Source organism: Ammospiza nelsoni, chromosome 1, assembly GCF_027579445.1.
Source record: "Ammospiza nelsoni isolate bAmmNel1 chromosome 1, bAmmNel1.pri, whole genome shotgun sequence".
Lineage (NCBI taxonomy): Eukaryota > Metazoa > Chordata > Aves > Passeriformes > Passerellidae > Ammospiza > Ammospiza nelsoni.
In genome coordinates, this window is record NC_080633.1 from 108,975,996 (window position 1) to 108,998,780 (window position 22,785).

At 39.5% G+C, this 22,785-nt stretch overlaps 1 protein-coding gene across 1 annotated transcript in view; it reads right to left on the bottom strand.

Annotated features, from left to right (window-relative positions):
• Window positions 1–22,785, bottom strand: part of CDH2 (cadherin 2) — a 115,977-nt gene that overhangs the window by 12,850 nt on the left and 80,342 nt on the right. Inside the window, exons 5-14 of the mRNA XM_059478353.1 lie at window positions 21,766–21,921; window positions 20,248–20,392; window positions 19,020–19,192; window positions 14,022–14,159; window positions 13,475–13,660; window positions 11,314–11,570; window positions 9,823–9,965; window positions 8,435–8,668; window positions 7,882–8,115; window positions 6,516–6,655 (exon numbers count right to left, since the gene is read on the bottom strand). Coding sequence (XP_059334336.1) covers window positions 6,516–6,655; window positions 7,882–8,115; window positions 8,435–8,668; window positions 9,823–9,965; window positions 11,314–11,570; window positions 13,475–13,660; window positions 14,022–14,159; window positions 19,020–19,192; window positions 20,248–20,392; window positions 21,766–21,921 — 1,806 coding nt within the window. The remainder of the gene's footprint in view (window positions 1–6,515; window positions 6,656–7,881; window positions 8,116–8,434; window positions 8,669–9,822; window positions 9,966–11,313; window positions 11,571–13,474; window positions 13,661–14,021; window positions 14,160–19,019; window positions 19,193–20,247; window positions 20,393–21,765; window positions 21,922–22,785) is intronic.

Here is a 22,785-nt window from a genome sequence, read left to right on the forward strand (position 1 = left end):
GAAGTTCAGCTCTATCCCCATACAAGAAATAATCAACTTAACTGCCAAAGATCACTTTGACTTAATTTGATGGTAAGACCTGTAAGTGTCTTTCACTGAACACAATCAGCTGCAGTGGTTTAGGTGCATATAAAGCAAGAGTAGCAGAAATTTGAATTTTACCTGCCCCTTTTAGAGGATGGAGCATTAGTATAAACCCAGGTTTTTTATTTTCTGAAGAGAACAGAAGTAATAATGACTCTGAAGTACCTATGGATAAAACCTGTGTTCTGCTTTGCCTTTCTGTCCCAAAGGCAATTACTGTCTACTCCAACAGAAAAAATGAGATGGGGAAGTAAGGAAAGAAATATTTTACTCCTGCATGTTCCCACTGAAAAAAAATGAGGAAAAAAAAATGAAAACCAATCCTGCTATATATTCTACCCCCAAACCCAGCAAACATCATCCTAAAAGGCTATCAGAAATTTTCACATAAAATATTACTTGAGTTCTGCAAAATACTACAACCTCCCCTAAATCTTACATTTCCTGAAACTATGAGACTTCAAAAAAAGCAAAGATAGAGAACTGACTAGATGTAGGCTGCAGGTGGGAGGATAGTTAAAATGCCTACACCAACAGTTGCTCTTTGTCACTTGCTTTTAGATTACTTTCTGCCATACTGCTTTTCCCATTTGTTTTTATTATAGATGCATCTGGAGTACTACAAGTTAATAATTTTTAAGATAACAAAGAAGCTAGCTTATCTTTTTCATAATGAGAAAGGTGAAAGTGAAGCTCCAGCTGCAGATACAATGCAGTAACGGGCAGAGTTTCTAGATATGATAAAATAAAACAAAACAATTTTGTAATGGAATTATGAAAATACTACTTTTCACATCACGAGATAAAGATTCACCAAGGAATGACAGTAATTCCTCCACAGGAGCACTGTATGAGTCACTTATTCAAAAAAGTGAAGCTAATGTCTTAGTAAGCCAACACAATCCCTGAAATAACTACCTTTTAATTATAGTATTGTATATTCATTGGGAATATGATAGCAACCTTTATTTCATTCATTATGTTTGAAATTTCAGAACATAAAACATGTTCCATTCTTAATGCAATGCAAAATGAAGGTTAAAAACTGAGAGTAAATTATCTCATTAACACTCAGGGTGGTGAAAAAGAAAATCTAATCACATGGATATATAAAGTTCATGGAGTAGGTATGGACCATTATCATGTTTACAAAGTAAAAAGACCCAGCACAGAAAACTAATGTTATCTCAAAATGCGGGCATACAGAAAGTTATGACAATATGAAAAGGAACCCCAAAACCCAGACACAAAAATTCAGAAGGACTACCTAATTTTGCTTTTATCTATGACCCATAAATGCTGGGACACAGCTACCCTTTTATAAAAGAGCAATTTCTGTTCACAATCTAGATCCTGCACACATACAATAAACCATTCATCTTTTATTTTTAATGCGATTAACAGCGTTAAATGCTACGATTTTCTCTATGTAAATATGTAAAAAATATGACAAAAAGCAAGCTATTGATTAAGGTAAAAAAAAAACTGATGTAGGAAGGACAATGAAGACTCCTCAGCAGTAAACGACTTAGAATAATAGTAAAATCACTGCATTGAAATTCTAGTGCTGAAAAGATCTGAGGGCTAGATTATCCTACATGTTCAAAACAGCTCATCTGCAATACTTTAAAAGCATACCACCCACTTGCTCAGACAACTTGCTTCAGCAGGACTACCTGCATGAGCAAGTATTGCTAAAATTCAGAAAACATTATAGAAATCAACTCAAAGGAGAGAATCATCTTGTGCAATGAGACATATTACAATAGCAATTAGATAAAAAAAGAAGTATCACAGTTATCAGGCTAACATATGCTGCACACATCCCAGTCAAGCACCCACCACCTTGATGTAAGTCACACAAATGGCCCGAGATATGTGACAAAAATGAGTTAGTGTTGGTTATGGGTTGTGATGTGCTGTGTGTGCAAACTGCACTGCAGACACATGCTAAGTGCTCCAAAACTCAGTCAGCAGCAGGTTTGGGTTCTCTGGAACTGAGACTGGTGTTACAAGTTCAGAGCACATTATATCAGGAAAGAATATTCACCATTTGCACCTCACACCTCCCCATTTGCTGAACAACTACAAGTTACGGATCATGAGGTTCATTAATAGTCAAGAGAGGCACTCACTCCAGTTTCCTAATTTGAACTTTCTGTTTCAGAATGTAAAAAACTATACTGTCCCCCACCCGCAGGAGTTTAAGATTCAGATATAATTTTAGGAAAAACAAAACAAAATACCAGGGTTTAACAAACAAAACAAAACAACACCAAAACAAACCAACACCAAAAAAACACCCCAACCCCAACACTTTTCCCCTTCCCAAACCAGTCACATTGACTTCTGCAGAATGATGCTGACCCAAACCCTCTCATGGCCCGTCTCCTCTAAGTCAGGTAGCTCAACTGTTGAAAGTAGAAAATAGTAAACAGAATCCTAATAGGAATCCAAAGCTTTCTATCTGGAATAATTCTGCTTTTTCTAATTCCTCCCTTATCCCCAAATTCTGCTGGTACATTCATTGTTCAGAAAACCCAGACAGTTGCTGCCTGGAACAACAGGAGTGCTGTAAACATTTTGGAGCCTGCTTTTCAGCCTGTTTTTTCTAGGTGAAAAAAGTCCAAAACATTTCCAGTGTTGACAATGGTCTTTGGAGGCGAGCAGGCTGACTTCAGTTATGACCCACAGATCAAAAGCTTTTTTGGCTTACAGAATTAATAGCATTTTTCTCAGCTGCTGTGGAGATCACACAACCCTGTGTACATCATGCCAGGGTAGAAGACAACTATGAATCATTCAAGATCCTCAATTTTCTTGACAAGCATTCAGTCTGTCAGACAGAACAAAGCAGGCCAAGATGGCCTCAGATGGGATTAACAGAAGACCTTCACGAAGGACTAAACTGCTCTTTTATTACAGATTTCACTTCATAATTCCTTGGAATTGCTGGCACAGGAGGAAAAAAAAAACCAAACACACCAACAAAATAGAAGAGGAATTCCAACTTGTTTCTGGCAGTTGCTGTGACTCAGAGGAATTTGCTGGAATTTGAACTCATCTAATTTCTTACAGGAGACATCACTCTGATAGAATGTACAGAGAGTTTGAAAGGAACCTGCTGAACATCTTTTAGGATTTTCTGGGTCTGACATGACAGCTAAGAACCCCAACTTGCATAGTTTCAATACAAATAAATTAAACCTCTCAAATAAATAAGTATTTTAAGATAAAAAACCTCCAAAATTTAATTTGTTTCAGGATACAGAGAGACCTAAGTTCTATCACTTACCTTCAAGCCCTAACAGTCTCATCTTCAAATAACCTAAACATCTGGGAAATATCAGGCCACACGGGGTAAATATTCAAGCTGTCCTTCTAGAGAAGCATGTGATTTTAAAAAGTAATTTGCTGGCTATCAGTAAAAGTAACTTTACCTTTTATGAAAATGTCTGAAGCTTTTAAAATACTGTTTTCACTGAGATGCACACGAGGCTTTAAAATTCCCTTTTATTTCACCACATGAGATGCACCCTGGGCAGGATGGCTCTGTGTTTGAGTCACCTTGTTTACTGCCTTCTACTGAAGCTGCTTGTTTAATCAGTCCTCAGGATTTTAGGTATGGTGCACCATAAAAAAAAGTTAATATTGATGCAGAGCATTTTCCTGTAATTTGCTGATGACTTATGGATCCAAGATTGACACAAAGCAATTTTTCTTGATTTTAATAGAATGGTGGCAGTTTTACCCTGTGAGGCCTCATTCTGAAAATACATTTTTGATGTTAGTCCCATACTTTTTCAGAACACTCACTTTGAAACTTTAATACTTTCATTAACATTGACAAAAACACAAAGATCTTTCTAGCCAGTATCTTTTGCCCACAGTGCTACACGCAGCTTTGCTTATGCAGTATTTTGCTAAGCCATGGTTTGCAAAAATGATATTACTGCTTGCAGAGAACTTGCACTCGAAAAGCTCTGCATTCTAAGTTCTGAAATCTCACATAAATGTGTGCAAAACCAAATAAACCCCAATGAAGTATCATTCTCCCTCTTTCCTCTGGGCACAGAAGATGGAGGGGGCCAGGAGGGAAACAAGAAGAAACAAATCTAAGAATTATTACCATCTAGTCAAGCACAGGAAGAATTTAGATTTTAAAAAATGTCTGACCAAAATAAAGTAAAATAATCTCCCTGAAAAGCAAGACAGAATATATTTACATCATCCATTGTAGACAAGAAAAAAAGATGAGAAGCTTGTGCTCTCTCTTCATCCATTCTGCATAGGAACAACTTCCTAGCTTTGAAGCTATGGGAGAACCTACCCCCACTTTGCCACCAGTGGTATAAAACTGGCTACACTAGAAATGTCACAAAAGCTTGTTACACTTTGTACAAGCTGTTCTTTTCTGGACATGTATTCTACATCTGGAATGTAAAAGTGTGTTTTAGACCCCCAGAGACTGGCCTATTGTCAATGGATCAAAAAGGGGACCTGCGTACCTGAACAAAGTGGCTGCAGTGAAGATAACTAAGTGGCAGTAGTGGCTTTAAAATTCATATTTAGAAAGTAAGAAGGGGGTTTGTGACTAAAAATCATTCAATCTTTTGTAAAGCCCTTAAAATTCTCTATGTTTAGATGCTTTCTATGTCCACTGTGAGAGGAAATGGTCCTAATTTCACATTCCTTACTGTCTTCCTGCCAGTGCACCCGCTGGCAGCTCTCCTTTCTCTGCGCGCAGCACGCTCATTCGCTGCGATTACGGGCGCTTTACATCGCGCCAATCTCCGCGGCACTCACGGGATGTCTCACTCCCCCTGCCACACCACCCTGCCTGCACCTCTCACAAAGACAGCACTGCCAGCTGGAGAGGAGCACAGCACAACAAGGGCAGAGGAGAGACTTCGGAACCATTCCTGTTTTGCTCTCATTGTACACCGCTACTGTGGTTCATGTTTCTGATCTGCAGCACAATCCCACCCAAAGCTACCCTACCATCACCTATGGCTTCCCAATGCACCATACTCAGTGAACATAACTCACTTCTGTCCGGAGGGTTGTGTGGACAGTAATTAAAAATCAAAGATCCATGACAATTGCTGAACAGATCCCCCAGAGAATTCGGGATGATGGAGCTGGGAATATGTGAACTGAAAAATTACTTCTCACAGGACTGAGTTTTCCTAATTTTCTTTTAAGACTGCAACTTTTCTCTACAACAACAGATGCATGAACAGGATGCAGTTCTTGTACTGAAACTATGTACAAATATCTGGAATACATGCATAGACTCAAAGACTGTTTTCACTTTATTTAACATAAGCATTTTTCCAAAACTGCATAAACTGAAGTTTCCTTTGAAAGCTGCCTAAGAAGAACATTATGCAGAAAAGCCAGGAAGTAGGAACAGTACTTGGGGAAATGCAGGAAGCATGGAAATTACTAAGGGGAACACAAATTTCAGATAAACAAACAAATGAGCAGAAGGAAACTATAGAAGTCTGTACCAGTGAAGGGAGACACTTTTCAGATAACTCAAGTGCCAGATGACTGAGACTGGGGATGTGTGGAAGAATTGCACTTAATTTTTCAAGGCTTTTAACTGGAAAATTTCTTAGACTCTATTATATGCACTGTTCTCTTTGTAATTACTACACTCACTTCTACCATTGATAATGTGCATAAATCTGCTGTTTGTCATGTTCATAACACACTTAATAAACGTCCTCTAAAGGAAGGAAATCACACTGCTTCTAAATCCACTAACTTGGAGAGAGAGGGGGGAAAAAGACACTATTCTTAGCATATACACATCACTCCTAGCCCTCTGACATATCAGCAGTGGTTCAACCAGAGGTGACATGAGAGTAAATGCACATGGCACCTGCCTGGGAAAGCATTTGAATAAACACAGATGTGCCCTGACAGCTACTTGAAACTTAAATGCTTTCCAAGCCTGAAATCCCAGTGGTGGCAAATCTGTCAATAGCCAACATTACTATTTATCTAGAAAGGCATTCACCCACCACCAAGAAAGGGTTGTATTTGGTTTAGATGATATTAGGCACCCTGCACTCGTGTTGCTGTACAAGTTCCCAGACAGGGAGCGAGGAAAGTTTACAGACAGCAATGACAGTAAATGTTAACTTTCATTTAAATATAACAGCCTTAGCTGGAATCTGGTCAGAATGCTTTTACTGCAAGAGGACAAGATACTGCTTTTACATCTTATCCTAATGGCAAGCAATTGGTATATCTGTAATGGCAAAAAAAAGAGAAAAAGATAAAGCAATGTTTTATTTAAAGTTATTGCCTTCAGTACTTAATGTAAAAATTAGCTACCTACTAGAGTGTTTCAATGTAAACAAAACAAAGTGCAGAGAGAAGTGTAAATCTACACATAAAACCCATTAACCTTTCCTCACCTGATCTTCTTCTCCACCCCCTTCTTCATCGTATTTCAGAATGTTGTCCCTCACATCATCTTCAGGATCAATCAAGAGCTGCTTTGCCTGACGCTCTTTATCACGGCGTTTCATCCATACCACAAACATTAAAACTAAAACTGTAATGCAAAAATGGAAGAGATAAAACCACACCTTAGTTCTGAACTACAGCCATAAAAACTGTAGGAATTTAATGTGAAGATTTAAAAGAAGAAAACAAAAAAAGCAATGAAGTTGGATTTGACTGTTCTGGAGGTTTTTAAAATTAATAATTTGACAGAAGGCAGCTTAAGTAAGAGATGATTCAACTCAGACCACCATAGACAATTTGGTTTAGAAATCAATCAATCAATCACATATTCAAAGTTGTAAGGAACAAATCCATTCCACATCTGCAAAATAAACTTCCCATGAAAAGAATTAAGAAAGACTGTGCTTCATAAACCACTATATTCAGAAAGAAATCTTTCCTTCAATAAGGCTCTGTTAGTTTCATACCTAGCATTTTAAAAATTTATTCTATCAAGAAAGTAAATGCATTGCATGCTTGTGTAGAATCATGTGCTTATCCAGGCTCTTTTTTTTTTAATTACTCCTTTCCATAATTTTCTATGTTCTAGATGGGTGCATAGTGTACTATGACCAGGCTAATCTCTCCCTTGTGTTCCACCACAATAGGCAATCAGTTAACTATAATGTATAGGAGAGCTAGCTAATCTAATTATCTAATTTGCTACACTGGACAGATACTCATGATTTTTAGTCACTTCCCTTACTCACACAAAATAAAATACTAGTACAGCTTTATGCAGTATTTAAACATACACATCATTGCAACACCTGCCTTTCTCGTCAGGCCTTACACAAAGGGCTCTGATGCATTATTTTCCAACAGCAATTCCTACTTGCATTAATCTGAAGCACAGCAGTAGTAACATCAGAGCACTCCTTAAAAGCATTTTTACCTGCTATGGGTGGCACCAAATTGCAGAGTACTGGCAGCACAAGACAGATTAGAAGCCTGGGGACTAATCACATCTTCAACCTGGCCACTCAGTGATGTAACACCACAAGTGTCCATGAGTATCAATGGAAAATCTCTTTCACAAACCCAATGCAGGACTCTGAATGCCAAACAGGTGCTAGCTGTACTCTGTCCAACTCTAAATCCTGTACCATCAGGAAGTTTTCATACTTGTCCAAAACACTGAAACATGCAGAAACAATTCCTGGATCTGAGCCTTTAATAACTCCCCTTTGTCAAGGTACCTGATACTCAAATAAGTAATATTGTACTTGCAAAACAAGAATAAAGGAGTTAAAATTAAGAGAGCTATCTACTCACTGAGCAAGATGATGATACAAAGCAGAATTGCAATGATGGCACCAGTGCCCAGCCCTGCACCAACAATCCGGTCAACATCTGTGCAGTCTCCATTTAAGTCACACTGGCAAACCTTCACCTTCAGCAAGGAAGTGCTGGATGCGTGTGGATTTCCAGAATCTGTAATTACTATGGGCACGTCGTAGATGCCGGCCTCCAGGAACCGGATTCTTAAGGAGAGCTGGGCGTGATCGCCTGTGTGTGAAAATAAGGCGCTGGTTAAAAAGTAATATATTGCTCACATGGGATTAAAATAGCACTGGCAAAAATAGCTCATGTTTCAGCTCGGGGTTAACTTCTTGCTCAAACTGCTATGTGATACTCAGGGTAACAGACTTCCTGACTGCTGTGACCATCTTTTCTTTCTTAAAATTTCTTTTCCTCTGGAGAAGTTACACTAAGGTGATTTCTTGTTCATATCAACCAAACTCATGTACGTTGTGAAATAATACCACAGAGAAGGTATTTGCAGAAGTTTCTTTAAAACTATGAAGATTTCCATAATGTTAATTACCACTAATTCGAACAATGGTCCAATTCCTCTTAATACTAGCAGGTGTGTCAGGCAGCTCAAAGGCAAACGGGCCCGCATTTGGATCTATGTCAGGGTCTACAGCAGTGATGTTAATAGCATTAGGCTGCAGTGTTTCACAAGTTGTGGCTTCTTTTGGATGCACTTGCGGGGCATTATCATTGATGTCCAGCAGGTATATCTGAAGTGTGCCAGTTCCACTCATTGGGGGTATTCCTAAAAGAAAACAAAATAGCATTAAGCCTGTTTCCAGTTGTAAAGCTATTTAAACGAAGCTGTAGCAACACACTTACATGTTTACCTCAGTTTTAGGATTCTTTTACAAAACCAATTAAACACTGTCACTGGCCCTGGTAACACAATAATTCTTATGTAGTCTGCAGTCAGAAAAATGGCCCTACTCAGAAAAATTCAGCAAATAACTGCAGATCCATAGATCATGGACTCACCCACTTCACTGACCAGACAGACAGTAAATCTCCAGAGATGGTCCACATCAAAGGCTTCAAAGAAGGTGAAAAATTGGGATGGTTTGTCCTCTGGAAAAATTATTTCCTAACTTTGAAGGCTTAAGATCACTCTTTACCATAACTGTGCTATTTAAATTCTTTCTAATACTGAGTTTCATCATGCTATTTCTGGACATTCCTGCCATCCATATCGAATGTGTGATCATTTGGCACTAATTTTTTCAATACAACTAGCAATGGTTCTCATTCCACCTCCCATAATCTTCCAGTTCCATTTATGCCTTTTCTCCACAACAGAGCCGAAGTACAGAAACAGCTGATATAGCTTCCAGTTCAGAAATTTTTACCACGTCTATTTTCCAAGGCAAATAGCCCCAGTGTTTCAGTTTTCCCTTATAATGTGAGAATGTCCCTAACTGTGCCTGTCCATCTTTCTGCTATCAGCTATGAACAGTACAGCCCTCCAGCTGAAATCAAAGGACTCATTTCTGAGCAGTGTTAATTGTCATTAACAAACTGACAACAAAAAGATACTTTTCCCTCTGCACTGCTGCAGCCTGAATGTGGGAAAATACAAAGCCCCTCCAATGACACATTACCCCCCATAAAGCCCACTCATGCTGTGCATTCACTCAACCTACCACACTCCCATGCAGGGCTTTTTCAATTTGCTGTCAACTCAACTAATGTAACCAAGACAGTGTTTCTCTATAAACTCAGAGAATTATTCTTCAGCCATTTCCCAAGTAGCTGGGAAATTATACATGGTCTGATAGTAATACAGATTTCCAACGGGATGTATTCTAAGCATATCCTGTTTTCTGCCCCAGTAAAACTGAATGCCATTCAATCACAAAGATGAAAAGCTTTTTGAAAAAAATGCACAATATTGATACATACCATTATCAGAAGCAAGAAATGTTGCATTATACATATTGTTTTGCACATATATTGACTCTCTGTCCAAAACAGCTGTAGTAGTTATTTGTCCATTAACAGGGTCAATTTTCAGCCAGTTTGCAGGATCTGAAAGTTTTGAGTACCTGTGTATTTAATCATAAGTTATGTTATTTATCTACCAACATAAATGCTAGCAACAAAGACAGTATTAGTACTTTAATTTGTATTCTGAACATATTTTTGGACTTTAAAGATAGTATTTTATTTGCCATAATAAATTTCCATTTATCAAGCCCTGTCAGTAAATTTCTTGGAAATATATATTAAAACCAGTCCTGCATTTCGATACTTCAAGTGCCTGGCCCTGTAAACTATCATGTAACTGGAGGAAATCATATAATTACCATAAACTATATAACATTAATACTCAGACTCAATTAAAATACTCAGTCAGGATCCTACTTGGTTTTTCTACACCTACAGAGCTATTCATACTAATTTTCATATTGTCAGAGTGCTTGAGAACAGGAGAGAAGTAAAAATGGATAGTGTTAGTTGCACTAACTCATATTGTTCTAGCACTTCAGTATTACTTCATTTTCAGAGGCCCTGGTTTTACTGCATGTTTTTCATCTTAATTTGAAAGAGAAGTGTCTTTCAAAACCATTCTTCTATCTGATAAATCTTGTCTTTGACATTAATCAGGTGCAAGCTCTCTTAATGTTGAAGTCCTCATACTGTCATTTCTATGATGGTTATGTCCAGAAATGAGCAAAGTGTTACAAACAGCTAACCAAAAATCAAGAGAACATAAAATTGCAATCATCTTGATTTTGGAAGGAAAGATAGAACATAAGTTCTGGAGTTTCTTCTACATGAGCTAAAAAAAAAAAAAAAAAAGCTGGAACAGGTGAGTCCTGACCCATGGGGAGTCACAGCTTTAGCTTTGCAAATAACGCCCATTTCTTACACGAGGTACGCTCGTGTAGAAAAGTTTTAGGCATAAGAAAAATTATGATCAAATAATGATCATAGCTGTCCGTACAAGAATTCACAGACAGACCACACCACCACTTTGCATTACTGTAGAAAAAATGAAAAGAAAACCCTTCAGATTTTATCCACAATCCGATTTCGTTGCCATGTGAAAATTACTGGTGAATTTTAATTGCAAATGATTTTAATTCACAGAAGCATGTGCCTGCCCTGACTGAATTTGCTGGGATAGAACATATACTTTACCACAGATGCATAACTGCTTTCTATCTTGATGGCATGGGACTTAGGATGAGGAAATGACCCAGTTTACACACCTGGTCAGTTCACCTTCTCTACAGCCAAAACTCCCTTTGGAGAGAGGGATTTTTGAGCACAAAACTCACACAACATGTTGGGTAGCTGTGTGCTAGAGTACATTCAGTCATTTCACAAGTCACCTCTTTGCTCCCCACCCATTCCATACCACAGACATTGCAAAGTGCTTATAGAGACCTTAGGGAGGTTTGCTGCATGTAACGATCCGGGTCCTGAGCAGTAAAAGTTGTCAACATGCTCCCAGCCATCAGCCCTTCTTCCTGACGCACGAGCTTGGGGTTTGGAACAAAATATGGGGGCTCATTCACATCAATGACTGTAATGGACACGGTTGCTGTTGACTGAGGAGGATGCTGAATCCCCTTAGCCAAAGGCACTTGATTTTCCGCAGCTACGGTAAGTACAAACATCCTGTTGGTCTCGAAGTCAATAGGCTGGGAAGAGCAAAGAGCAGGAAGTGTTAATGTTCGCTCACAGTAGCAATGGACACACAGTAACATTTTAAATTTCAAGCACATTTTTGAAGATTACTTGTACTTTTCTGAAAAATGAGCACAGAGTCTGAAGAGAGCACAATACCATCACCTCAACACAAGCCGATGCGCTGGGGGTTTTGCTTAGCAGCATGTGGCGGTTTCAGTTCTGCACACAGCAGCAGCAGTTTTGAAGTCAGAAGAGCTAGAAACCTTTAGAAATCATTCTGGGATTTAACCTACTCTGGTACTGCCATTAGAGACAAATGAGGAAATGAGTAGTTTAATCACAAAATGATGAAGAAACTCCCAGCTTTGTGCCAGGCACTCACATGTGCCTCCTGATGATCTCTCCTGGGGACAGAAAGCTGCCTCTTTCTGTTAGAAGGAAGGATGGAAGTTTCCTTCAAACATGCTCATGACTATAGCTATTCCCATAGATCAGAGATTCTCATGTCCTCAACATCCCACTAGAAAGACTCTTGGTAATCCCAGTCAGCCTGGTTTCTGATATACCTACAGCTTCCATCTTCCCAGTAAAGATAACCTTCCGTTTGGAGAGTTCCTCACTGAGCCAGAATTCCAACTTAAGAAGAAGTAACAACAGTGTGAATCTAGAGTTCCTCTGTCATGCTGCACAGGGTTGAAGCATTCCTGGAGACAGGATTTCCCTTTGTACTATGCACTGTACTACTCACACAGATCCCAGATTGGAAGAAAACCCTGTACCTTACTGGGGCAGCTGGCATGTGACAGTATGAAGTAAGTGACAAGAGACAATCTAATCTTCATTACAGGTTGACAGATCAACTCATTGCACTGCCAATAAAAACTGTAGGCAGGTTTCCAACTCTTCCCCTGTCTGGGCACTTAAAGGAGTGCTAAAAAGCACAGACACTCACATAATTCTTCCTGGAAGACTGCAATGCAACAATTGGTACCTCTGGGGAAGAGCAGTTATAAACCAGAGACAGTTCTTAAAAAAAACCCACTGTGAATTACTATTAATGCTGCATGTATGTTGTATCTTTTTGTCACCTAAATACTGGGAGGATTAAAATCAAACAAAATGAAATTAAATAAAATGAAACAAAATGAAATCAAACAAAACAGAACAAAAAAAAAGAAAAGGAAAAGTGAATTTTTTAATTTCCAAATGGGATTACTGGCATTGCACATTTGACTTTGAAACGGATCAGCCAAAACCAGAGCAGGCCAACTCAGAGATGAGACATTTATCAGTGGGTCATGAGGAAAGGTGGCTACTGCCTGGCAGGTTTAATTATAGAATCACATTGTTATTATCACTTGAAATAAGTCATCCCTCAACACAGAGCTGTGTTGGCTAGAGAATGAAGACAGACAGGTTATTCCATAAAAGGTATTTAAATGAGGTTTTAAAAATAGCCAGTCTTTAAATGTCTCTTGTAGAAGTACCCTCCCACCTATTATTCTTTCCTCTCTGATTGTGCTTTGACTACCTGTATCTCTTCCTTAATGGAAGATCTTGACATAAAATGTGCAGACGACACGCATGACTACTAATTGAGGAGGTAGGAAGTTGTTTAGACTCGCAAAAAATACTAAGCAGACACTTTTCCACAGAGTAATTTCTAACTTTTAGCAAATAAAGATTCAAGATTTGCAATTTCTAATAACCTGGGCAGATTTTTAAAACTGAGCAGGCGGAATACTATTGATAGCATAAGCAAGGTAACATTCGAAGAGACAGACTTGATTCCAAAAGGTGAGCATCCATTTTATTCCAGATTCATGCTGGCCTCAGGAATTCACATTTCCCCCCATTTTGGTTCTCCCACCTCCTCCATCTCTGCTGAAGTCTCTGAAAGGCGGGCAGGCCTTACCTTTACGACAGTGACCAGCCCGTCGTTGCTGTTGGGGTCGGTGAGGATGGTGAAGCGGCCGGTGGGGTCCCCCCCGGTCATGCGGTACATGGCGTTCCAGGCCGGCGTGTGCGGCTGGTCCTTATCTGTCACCGTCAGGTTCGCCACGATCACATCCACCCTGTTCTCCGGCACCTCCCCGTAGAACTGCAGAAACCATGGAAACACTCCACCTCAGCTGGGGGAGCACGCATGGGCCACACCAGGCTGAACACTCATCAAAGCGGGGCAGCCCACCTCTCCTCACTGGAGCTCTGATAATTTATCTAATGAAGTTTACCTGAGGCCACCCAGAGAACCAATGGCTTGATTCCCTTGTCAGCTTTTGCCTTTTGGTCAAAAGCAGAACACAGCATGTAAGGGATATATATTCTGCACATATTTTGATTCTGCCTGCCAGTATGGTATTTAATAAGTAATAAATATTTACTGTCTGTGAATATAATGAGAGAAACAGAGAAGGGTTATAAATATGCACATCCTTCAGTAACTCCTATCCTGTACTTACAGTCATGGCAGTGAACTCTGGAGGATTGTCATTGACATCTGTCACAGCGATGACAGCAGTTGCTGTGTTTGAAAGACCATATGTTGGGTTTCCTTCCATGTCCGTAGCTTGAATTATTAATGTATATTGTTGTACTTTCTAAAACACAAAATGACAACATAAGTTTTAGACAAAACTAACATTACCATAGGACAGCAGGTGTTCCCAAAAATTGCACTCTGCTAAGCAACGGAGGCTATCACACTGTTTATTCTAGTTAGCATCACCCAAAATGACAGGAGCAAGCAAAGTTTGTGCCACAGGGATACAGCAGCAGGTTGCTTATATTGAACTACTGCTTGAAAGACCATCAAGGTTAGGACAGGCTGACTGCTTCCTACTCTAATAAATCAAACCACTTTAGACAGTTAATGCATGATCACAGGTTTAATAATGCTTTTCAAACGGCGCAAAGAGAGCCAGAGTGCATTTTATACTAAAACAGGGAAAGTCCTCAAAAGCATTTGAGAGCACTGAGCCAAGGTAGGTTTGTCGGCCAAACGGCCACAAGTGCCAAGGTTTTGTTTCAGCCAAGCCTGAGTATAAAAGTGCTGCGGCAACTTCTTGTGATCTCTATGGAAACCAAAGATGTCGAGGCCAACAGAGACGAGTAAGGGCACTGGAGAAAGGGGGAGGGAAGCACCAAACGGGCTATTTCCATAAATGTTGAACACCCTGGCTGAGTATGGCAGCCATGGGCCCCTCTCCCCCCACTGCTGCTAACGGCCCTCGAGCTGGGCACTCGCTCCCCCCTCACAGCTGGACTGGGGCCAGCAGGGTCCCTAAGCACCCAAAATGCCTGGTGGAGACCTGACCTCAGCTTGGTGAGCTGCTTAAAACAACTTAGACAAGGTTCTATTAAAAAAAAAAAAAATCATAAAGATGTTTTCTGTATAAAGTTGCTGAAAAGTTTATTAGCTTATTTTAACTCATTGCTTTCAAATATTGCGCATGCTCTTTCATTCTTCCAGCTCATCGTCCTTCCTTGCAGAGAAGTGTTACCATCCAGTTCTTCCCAAAAGAAAGGACACAAACACAAGGAGCTGCTATTACTTTGAAACAGCACTTTCACAAACGGTTTACTACCACTTTTGGCAAAATAAAAATAATTCAAAAAGAGCTTATTTTTATGGTTTTTTTCCACTTGGTACACTATTTTCTTCCACTGTCTAAAGAGTGGGGTATATGACAGATTACTTCTCATGGAAACAATTTATAGAATCATGAAACATGCTGAGTTGGAACGGACCCATCATGATCAGAGAGTGTAACTCCTGACTCTGAGCAGGACACCCCTAGAATCACACCATTTACAAACAGGAATTACAGGTATTGATACAACAAAAAAGAAAGGATAATTCCATGGGTAGTATTTAGCTTTCTTTCAAACTTTGGCCAGACAGTAAGACAGACATGAGAGGTTTAACGGTTTGCACATTTCCAAGCAGCAACAATGAGTCATGGAATAGAAAGTTTTAAAAATAAGCTCTATGGATCTTTATCTCCCACTGAAGATAACGGTTTATGCTCATGCCTTCTTTCACACAGAAACCCTTACAAGACACCCCAAATGTGAATTGCTACATATGCATCCCACAATTCCTTAAAAAAGCAAGACTAGTTAGTATTAAGTCTACAGAAGTGCAGGATACAGGTTTAATAATGCATAAATATAGATACATAGATGTATAGGAATTCTGACTTGGAAAATATACTTGCAAACTGACCTTCAATAGGCCTTAAACATCTTAAAGATTTCCTTCATGACACCAATAAGAGTAGCAGTCATGAGGGAATCAAAGAAATGTTTTTACCACTTTCATCCAAGAAAAAATCATACTTTACTTACTGTGAAGCAATAAAATCTAAAGCAGTATTGAAGCAAATCTCACTGCCATATGATTCTATGTTATTGAAACAGCAGGTGCTTCTGATTCATCTGGGTCTTAATACATTGATCCCAAGAAGCAAATTTCATTAAGGAAAACTCCATTATTATTACACAGAGACTCAGCTTCCTTACAGTAGTCTTACTTAATTCCAACAGAACCAGCGCACTAAAAACTTCCCCAGAAAGTGCCCCAAAAGACAGCAGATCAGTGTTTTTGTTTGGTTCTTTGTTTTTTTCCCCCTCTTCCCAGCACTCACATAAAGCAGATCAACTGCTGAGAGTGAAATTTCAGAAATCAACAAGCACACAACTTTGCAGGCATGGGGAAACTGGGGGAGGTGGTCTCTTTTTACTGTGGCTTGAGAAGCAGCCAGGAATGAGCCGTGGAGCATGTGTCAGCAGCCTGCACAGAGACTTAGCAGCAACACATCTAAAAGCAAACTGGCAGCTCCAAGAAAGAACGCAGACCTCATCAGTTCACATCTTTCCACTTCAACACAGGCCAAATAAAAGAGCACTTCACTGAATTAACCTCACGTGAGGCAGGAATGTCAGTGTGTAAATTTAAGTACCCTGCCTGCCTTCTTCAGCACCTCCAGCAGCAAGGCAGATGTTTTACTGCTGAAGTGAATTCCACAGCAATAATGGAAGAAATAACAGCAGCTGGATCTCATGAAACAGCATCTTTTGAGATAACAAATGAAAGATTTCTTCTGCCTTAAGCTGAGTTTCCTTACCTAAGCAAATCTCCTCCTGTGCATGTTAGCACAGATAATGCATTGTGCATGTTAATCTAAAATACCAGCAGATGAGGAATGCTATCAGAGGAACCACTTTTTTTTTTTTATGCCTACAACACTTATGCCCCCATAAAAAAAGTGTCATATTATTTAAGAATTTAAAATTCTGCCTAGCATTTTATGATTTTAATTAGAGCTTTATCAGGTGAGACAAGACTTATAGAAAAGAGTGGAAAGGCAGAAGTGGGCAGACCAGCTGGGGTACATGGACAACAAGGCACTCCCCAGCTCACTGTCAGAAGACAATTCAACTTTGGCTCTCTAGACTCCCAGTCATTTTAATTTAATTGACTTCCACAAAATGACTCAGGAAATGGAGGAAGCAAAGCTTGGGAAGGAAACCATTTTATTTCATATTAGTCTAATTTAACATTTGAATGATTTAATGTTAATCATTAATATCCAACATGTTCAAGAAATGTTTATATATACCCATCTGGGTGTCAGCAGAGTGATCCATCAGGAAAACTGATGGTGAATGACAAGGCTTTTCCAACTGTTAATGTGAGGGTCTAAGCTCCACAGGCAGCTGGTTTCTTCCGAGTTAAATCCCTCCAGTATAGCTAGTCACCAAGTGATAAAACCTCAAGAATTATCGCTATGTCCTTCTGAAAGTTCATCTGTCAAAGATGACCAGGGGATTTTAAAAACAAGGGCAAAGCTGCCCATCATTCTTTTAATTTAATAGGGCAATACTGTAAAGTTCAGGGTTTTCCTTTGCTCAAATCCCTTCCCTCCAAACCAACTTAAATAGAATGAATGTTAATAAAACCTCAAAAATTAATTGCAATATCTAACAGTCTGTTTAGCTTTTCAAATCTTCTGATTGCCCCTTTCAAACTGAAATGCATTAGAATATTAATAGCAAACACAGAACTTTAGAAAGCATTTTTATTCTCCATTTTAAATAACTACAAACAAGCAGCTAAAAGATGAACAGCAAACCCAGTACTTCAGATTTAATGAGCTAAAATGAGGTTAGTAATACAGAAGTTGAAACAAGATGTATTCAAAAGAGGTTTGTTAGGATTTTATATCTTGTTTATAAAATAATGCTTATCTCTTGTGAAGTTTTCAAGTGGTTTAAAAGCACAGTTAGTGTGACAGATTTGGACTTGGGAGGGAAATATTTTTATTCCCAACCTCACAGATGGGTGAATCAGAGCAGAGGATCTGGCACGCTCCTTCTCCAGTGGTGGGCACAGTGAAGAACTGTCTAGACAGGATGCACCTTGCTCAGCACGTAGCAGTGAATTACTGACAGATTATTTCTTTTTGCTATTATTATTATTGCACTGCTCTGCCTTAGTGTGTATCTGTTAGATGTATCTGTTTCTTAAGAGCTAACAGGCTTATCGGATAAGAGCCTTTCCATGACCCCAGAGAGCCAGGAGTAACTACATGTATGGAACAAAGAGGTCCAATTTTCATCCCTAACATAATTTTCTCTCCTCTGAGCTTTTGTACTCTGAGACTAGGAAAATAGCTGGTGTCAACAGGGTGAAAGGGAGTAAGTTAAGACAGAGGAGGGGGAGAAATGTATCACAGCATCATGAAATTGTATGGACTAGAAGAGACCTTAAAGATCATATAGTTGCAGACACCCAGCCCTGGGTAGGGACACCTCCAACTATGCCAGGTTGCTCAGAATGCCATCCAACCTGGCCTTGAACACTTCCAGAAATGGGGAATACACAACTTCTCTGGGCAACTTGTGCCTTCATCTTACCACCCTCACAGTAAAGAATTTCTTCCTTTTATCTGACCTAAATGCACCTGCTTTCAGTTTATAGTCACCTCCCCTCGTCCTATCTCTATATGCCCTTATTAAAAACCCCTCTCCAGGCTCTCCCCTAGGCCCCATTTGGGTTCTGGAAGGCAGCAATAAGGTCTCCCCAGAGCCTTCTATTCTCCAGGCTAAACAGCCCCAGCTCTCTCAGCCTATCTTCATAGAAGAGGTGCTCCAACCTCACATCCCTCCTCTGGACTTGCTCCAGGCAGGTTCACTTATTTCCTGTGCTGAGAACCCCAGATCTGGATGCAGCACTCCAGGGGGGGTCTCGGAGGAGCAGAACAGAGGAGGAGATTATTTCCCTTGACCTGCTGGCCATGCTGCTTCTGCTGCAGCCCTGGATATGACAGCCTGCAGGTGCGCACTGTCAGCTGACGTCCAGCTCCTCACTCACCCTCTCATCCACCCACCACCCTGAGCCATAATCTTTACAATATTAAGTTCAACCCAGCCCACAGGATTAAGACCTGCCTTACCTCTCTGTCAAGCCCAGCTGCAACAGTGATAATGTCACCAGTTTCGTTGTTGATTGTAAACATGTTTGGAGAGGGGCTGCTCGGGGCCTGGGACAAGATTCTGTATCTCAGCATCCCGTTCTGGGCGTTGGGATCATCAGCATCGATGGCAGTAACAGTCATCACGTAGGTCCCTAGCAGCAGGACAAATAATTGATGTTATGTAAACAGTTTACACTCAGATTATACAAGATCACTTTACAAGCAGTGGTCAAAGCACATATTTCTTTTGGTAAAATCTGCACATTCTTTCTTTACTTAAAACAAACTGGCTACAATCAAGACTCACCAACAGAGTAATTAAAATACATAAGAGGAGATAAAAATACTCTATGTTTATAAAAGACTAGATTTGCTTATAACTGAAGAAGCTACATAAACAATGAAACTCTACAGTTCTGCCACAAATAACATTTCTGTAACAAAAGAACATTTCATGTTTAGATACTTATGTTATTAATTGGGCCAAAGGAAATATACTTATTGTTCAGAATTGGTGAACATACTGATAGTGACGGAAAATCAATATAAATAATACTCTTTCAAAAGTCTTTGAGATAGATCTCAAATGCCAAGTAAACACTGCAAAGTTAGGAAACACATTTCTGGTGCTAACCTTTCATTTTGCACTTCTGACAAATTAAGGAAGTGGTTTCAGCCATAGTGCAAACTTTAGTCTGAGCTGATTAGAATTTTAATGAGATCTGAACAACACTTAGGTTTTCTCAAGAATTCAAATGACACTGATTTCAAATCCCAGTGTTTGCAAAGCCTCTGGGAATCAGAACTAGAACTGTATCTAGTGACATTCCAGAAGTCTCTTATACCCTGACCTGTCAACTAAATGAACATCAATGTCCATCATAAAAATAAATGTAAGAACTGTGATGTTATAATTAGGATTTTGAAAACCATAAACCAGAAGTCATATACTTAAAGCCTCCCCTGATTTTAGTTCATGCACATAGCAATTTTGCCTTTTGGAAATGAATCCCAGCATGCTAAAAAGTGCTTTAAAAATAGGGTGAAATAAGAAAACAGAGGATCTGAGATTTTGCTCAGCACACTAAAGACACCTTTCAAAGTATTACAAGGTCTGAAGGCACTCCCTTCATCACACCTTCAAAATGACACTGTAAACATGATACTTCAAAATAATACCTCTGCCTCCCAAAAGCCCAGATCTTACCTGGCTTTGATCCTTCAGGGACTGTCCCATTCCAAACCTGGTGTAAGAATTCAGGTCTATTGTCATTCATGTCAATGACATTAATAACAATGTCAATAGGATTTTCCACCTGGTTTCCATTTACATCCACTGCATGTGCTCTCAGCTGCAAAAGTCATTAAAAGTATTAGAATTTTCACAACATACAAGTGCAAATAGATATAATAATAGTGACAGGAAATTTCAGGCCAGACATTTTTAGCTCAGTGTATTTTCTTATCTGCCACTGCTCCCTCATATCGACCTTTTAAATTTCCAAGCTGCTAACGGAACTGATGTTCAGACTTCCAAACTGTTCTAAGTTGCAGACTTCCTTCTTTGATTTGATGAAAATTATTTTAGATCATGTAATTTTGATCACTACTAGTGCCTACTGTCATATAGAATTCTGGTTTTAATAATGGCTATTAGAAAACATTCCCTAAAAAGGTGGAGATTTAAATGTAAATCTGTGTATTTAGACCAGAGCATGGCCATTGCTAGGGAAAGGAGCAACTTCCTCCTATAGCAGTCCTGCTGATGCCCATCATGTATATACACACACACACACATGTATCTTATGGCTACAAAGCTACTAGAAAGCAGCAAGATGGCATTATTAACTCACCACTCTGGTAATGACTCATATAAATGTAAATTCCTAAGTCAGTAAATCCTGAATTGCCAATGTCAAATTCTCAGTTAAAATCTTATGGATGCTAGAGCTGTTGTATGAGAGCCTTTCACCCACACCTCCCCCCCCAGATGCTTCCTGCTGTGTCCTCTGTTTGGGAGCAGCACTCAAAGATCTCCCCAGAACACAAGGTAAGGAGTGTTTTAATCCAGAACATGCTGGAAAACTCTCTCCAGGAGCTGGGTGATTTCAGCATGGTTTCCCAAAAGCACAGGAAACTTTAGGTCACAGCCTGCTCTCCCCGTCTTCCTTGCAACTTTCCTTTTCCACTGGTACTGGAATCTGTGGTCTACTTTTTCAATTTCTTTAGAGCAAAGAATATCATTTTTATAAGCTGACAGGCCTAATTTACAATTCTATTAAAATGCTTAGATTTGGCCCTAAAATAAAAATTGGTATGTTATTCTTCCCATCCATTTCTCAAATCACAGCTGCTGCTGCAATTCTAATAGCAGTCACATCCTAATTTAAGTTGCTGAATTAAAAATAAACTTCTGGAAAGTATACAATTCAGTGGAGACTGTGATCAATGGCCTGTACTTGAAATATAAGCCACAGTACCCATATTTCCATATTTTAAAATTACTTTACCTAAATACATTTAATCACTGTTTATGTATGTTAATGTATTTAAGCTGCTTAAATATAGTAAGAGTTAGCCTTATTAAGTACAATAAATACAAATCTGCTACAAACTCCTCAAATCATATCTCATACAAAACTAAATGCTGGCTGCTCAAGTCATGTTTGAAGCAGATGTTCATCTTCAATTTGATAATCTGATTTGTGGTAAATTAAACTCTTACATGAAAAGAAGCAATCTGCTCCCGGTCTAAAGGCTTTGTGACAGACAGCTGTCCTGAGATGGGGTTGATGATGAAGATGCCTGTGGGAGGCTGGTCAGCTCCTGGGCCAGTCACGCTGTACCGCAGAGAAAGGCTTTTATCACGATCAGACCTGATCTGTGTGTCAAAAAAAGATAACGTTTACATTAGCTACAAACAAGCGCAGGATGGGACTGCTGCTGAGACAGGCAGCAGCTCTATTTATCTTCTCCTTGCTCCTTAAGATGTACTTGCAAAAATAATTATTCTGGAAATGGTACAGAGTTGGTGTAAAGTCTGAAGTTCTTAACAGCACTCTTCGTTAAAAAGAGGTCAAAGGATATTCAGAAATGTAAAATTATCCCTGTTTATCCCTCAAAATAAAAATTATTTGTGTTAAACAAAAACAAGCAAATACTTTAAGCAGAATTGTTTAGACCTTAGAGAAAACATTTAGTATCATAAAATTACACGTGAAATTCAAAGCCTGGTTTGTGTTTTCCCTTTTCTCCTACACCTTGTCAGCTCAAAGCTACAGGCTCTCTTCCATGACAAACCAGCTCTTTAGAAACTTGCCGTTTTTGCTTAAACATCGAACTTGTTTCATATTCCAAGGAAACAACTGAAGGGCAGTGCATCTTTGAGGAGCAGCTGAATCACCAGCGCACACATAAGACAGAACAGAGTGAAGCTGTGTCCTATCAACTTGGGCTAATGTTCTGCCAAGTTCCAACAAGTTGATCATGACCAGCCAGTACCGTGGTTGGAAGCCAGCCCAGAGGAGGCTGGCTCCTGCAGTGGCTCCTTGCAGTGGCCACTTCTGGGCAGCAGAATCCTGTGGAAGAGCTGCTGTCCTCATCCCATCAGATACAATATCCTTTGGTCTCCCGGTGCACTCTGCTTCCTGCTCACTCCCACACCATTTCCCAGGCAGAGAACTGCAGTGCAGGAGACTGGAAGACTCCTGAGATACCAGCAGAGATGCCCCTTAACACACTTACC